This window comes from Anoplopoma fimbria, chromosome 17, assembly GCF_027596085.1.
Source record: "Anoplopoma fimbria isolate UVic2021 breed Golden Eagle Sablefish chromosome 17, Afim_UVic_2022, whole genome shotgun sequence".
Classification (NCBI taxonomy): domain Eukaryota; kingdom Metazoa; phylum Chordata; class Actinopteri; order Perciformes; family Anoplopomatidae; genus Anoplopoma; species Anoplopoma fimbria.
The window spans coordinates 16,637,772-16,641,280 of record NC_072465.1 but is presented as its reverse complement, the minus strand read 5'-3'; the positions used below and the strand labels follow the sequence as shown (position 1 = coordinate 16,641,280).

The window sequence follows — 3,509 nt, the reverse complement described above, 5'->3', positions numbered from 1 at the left end:
TTTATTTTTATTTTTCATTTTTTATTTTATTTTATTTTTATTATTATTATTATTTTTTTTTTATTATTTTTTTTTTTTAGCTTGTCTTCTTCTGCTATGTCTCTTGTGTGCACTTTACTCTGCGCTGTTGTAAGTCTGCAAATTTCCCCGCTGCGGGACTAATAAAGGATTATCTTATCTTATCTCTCTTATCTTAAGTGTCGGTATTTATTTCACATTTTGTTAGTGGCAGCTAGTTAGTTAGAGCTCGAACTTCAGATGATGATTAAGTTAACATTTGGATTTTGTGAATAAACAATGCTGCTTTGCATTTGCAGGTATCACCCTCTTAGTTAGACCTGTGTCTTTGCTCTTGTCATGACTCATCTCAATTTACTAAAATCAAAGATAGGCTGTGACATAAAACCAAACCCCCAGGACACTGGATAACTTAAAGGTTTGTTCATCATGTACTCAGCTTTGAAAGAAATGTAAAGACCTTTACCAAGACATACTGATTACAATTTTCCACAAGTAAGCTACTTTACTTGAGAAGATTTAATCATTCAGTGTCTTGTGACTCTAGTTACTTGTGTAAATGACAATGAAATTTATTTGCAGCCACTTAAAAAGTTTAAGAAATGCATGACTTTTTGGGATTTGTGTTTTGCAGTGCACCATAAGAGCTTAAATTATAGTTAAATTAAGTTGGTATCTAATAGTGTTTAACTACTAAACTTTCACATACTGCCATCTGTCTTGCCAATTATCATAGCTCAGGAAATCTCTGTTGCTTTAAACTTGCGTTCATGTTGCCAGAAATAGTTACTGATAAACAGTCACTGTAAACACGAGTAATTGGATGAGCAACAGTCGCTGGAATGACCTCTGTTCTTTTGGCTGCTTCAGAGGATTTGCAAAATATCTTAATGAGGGATAAAGTGGGATGACACACTGTAACAAGATGCATTGTGAGTACTAACACTATGAATTGTTCTCTGCCGCTTGAGAGAGACAATGAGGAGGTTACACTGAATTTGCATATTTTAAATTTCTAGATTAAATCATACAGGAAATAGGACATCTGCAGAGGAAAAGTGATCCATTAGTGGATATTGTATTTATTACAAACTTTAAAGCCTTTGAGGCTGACTTTTTTGTTTTGGGGCTATAGATATTCAACTAACTTGACTTGAAATACAGTGAAAACCACACTAATAAATATTGTTTGTCAGATTAGATGTATCTCTTGCACACAAAAAAAACCAAAGGCTGGTAATGAACCTTGAACATTGTATCTCAAATCTTTGAACTTATGTTTTGGCTTAAACAGCAGGTTAACCAACCAGCAAAGTTAGTTAGAGATAGTTCAGAGTAAAAATGAATACAAGAGTATATTTCTTTTCATGCATGCATTTATTAGCTAGTCCATTCTTTATATTTTTTTTCATATTATACGTGAAAATGTTGTCACTGGTGGCCCAGTAAAACACATACTTACAAGAAAATACCCCACATGTGATTACACAATCATCATAGCTGAAATCATCATCACATTTCAGTAGGATTAGGTTGACTTGACAGTTGAGTTGTTTTGAGTGTCATCAAGTCCTGCACAGTGGGTCACATTTCATTCACACTCACTCTCTCACTCACCCACTCACCCACTTCCTCACTCACTCACTCATATGCTCTTGCGCGCACACAGAAACATAAATGCTGCGCAGGAAAACCTCCAGAGCAAATGCATTTCATTACATTTGTTAGTTTATACATATTAACAGATTTAATTCCTCATCGTGTTTGGCCCAGAGTCCGTTCATCAAAGCCATAAATCCGTTTGGCAAAAGTTTAAGACTTTTTTTCACTGGATCTTTTTTAAAAATCTGGAAGGGATCAATAAGAAAAATGTCCACAGATTTGAGGATGTCATCGTGATTAAGACACAGAAGACACTTCTGTCTTGCTGGCAGAGACTGAGGTCTCATCATCCACAGCGCTGCCCATTCCAATAGTGCTCAGCATGCAGTTACGGAACTGAAAAAGAGAGCAAAGACAGCAACATCAGAAACAATTCAACGGTTTTAAGAGTGATCAAAAAAGAAAAAGCAATTACTAGAAACTAGACAATATAATGAGCCAACCTGTTTGTTCAATAGCACGTAGATAACAGGGTTATACAGGGCTGAGCTCTTTGCAAAGAAGGCAGGGATAGCTGCTGTCAGGGCTGAGAAGGGAGCTCCCTTGTTCAAGAAGATCCAACCGGCAAAACTGGCGTATGGCACCCAGGCTACTAGGAAACCTAAGACCATCAAGATGCACATGCGTGTCACTTCCTTCTCGGCCTTCTGGGTAGACTCTGACTCCTGCTGCTGGGCTGCGGCCTGAAGTGTTTTTCAAAATATAAGATCAGTTCATTAAATAAGTTTGGCTATACAAAGTAGTGGATGGGCAATGACAGATATAAAGAAAATGCCTAAAAGTGTAAAAAGGACTTTACTTACAGCTTTGACTGTCAGCACAAGGCTTCCATAAGTGAAGAAAATGATGAAGACGGGAGTGAAGAAGTGGACGGTAAACATGTACATGACGTATGATTCATTGTTGAAGCCTGGAGCCAGAGTGTAGTAGTCAGGTCCACAGGAGCACTGCATGCCCTCAGGAATGTACCTGGGTGAAGTTTAAGAAAAACATAAATGCACACATTTATTCTGTTATGTCAACAGATATTTAACTCCTGCATCTACAGTACAGTTTAAAATAGAAATTCATATGAAAACTAAAATGTAAGATTTAAAAGAATGTGTACCTGGACCAGCCGAAGAGAGGGGGAGCAGCACATGCCATAGCCATGACCCAGGTGAGAAGGACTCCAGCTCCTGCATGAGTACCGGTGAACTTGAAGCTTCCCATGGGTTTGCAGACAACGATGTATCTTTCAACAGCAAGGACTACCAGGGACCAGAGAGCAACCTCACCTGTAGAGAGAAAAATACATCTTAGACAAGAGCTTCATAAAAGGACGTCTAGGTTTCTGGATATTTAAGAAGTAAGCTGAAGGCCCAATTACAACTGCTCGGTGGTAAAATCTTGTGTACTAAACCAGAACTTAAATGACCATTTAAAGAAGCAATTCCTTTCTTACCTCCTAGTGTGGCCATGAATCCCTCAAGAGCGCAGGCAGTGGGTCCAAGAATGAAATAGCCGTTAACAGCAGATGTGATGGTGATGGTGAATCCGAAGGCGCACATGATCAGTCCAGCCACAGCCAGGTTGACCAGGATGTAGTTGAGAGGTTGCCGCAGCTTCTTGTTCTGAGCTGTGACCAACAGTGTCAGACCATTGATGGGAGTTCCAGTGCAGATCAAGAAGAACATGTAGAACGCTAGAAACTTGAATACAATAGGATCGATCAAATAATACTGTGGGTATTCATAAGGACTTCTAACAACCCCGGTCCTGTTGGACATGGGGATGTAGAAGTTCTTGCCCTCTGTGCCATTAGGCTCGATTCCTCCTTCCCAAACCAT

At 38.9% G+C, this 3,509-nt stretch overlaps 1 protein-coding gene across 1 annotated transcript; it reads right to left on the bottom strand.

Moving 5' to 3' along the window:
- Positions 1-1,917: 1,917 nt before the first annotated feature.
- Positions 1,918-3,509, bottom strand: LOC129106494 (green-sensitive opsin-like). The gene is made up of 5 exons (XM_054617925.1): positions 3,125-3,509; positions 2,789-2,957; positions 2,484-2,649; positions 2,124-2,363; positions 1,918-2,016 (listed from the first exon to the last, which is right to left on the bottom strand). The coding sequence occupies exons 1-5, from the start codon at positions 3,507-3,509 to the stop codon at positions 1,918-1,920; spliced, it is 1,059 nt and encodes a 352-aa protein (XP_054473900.1).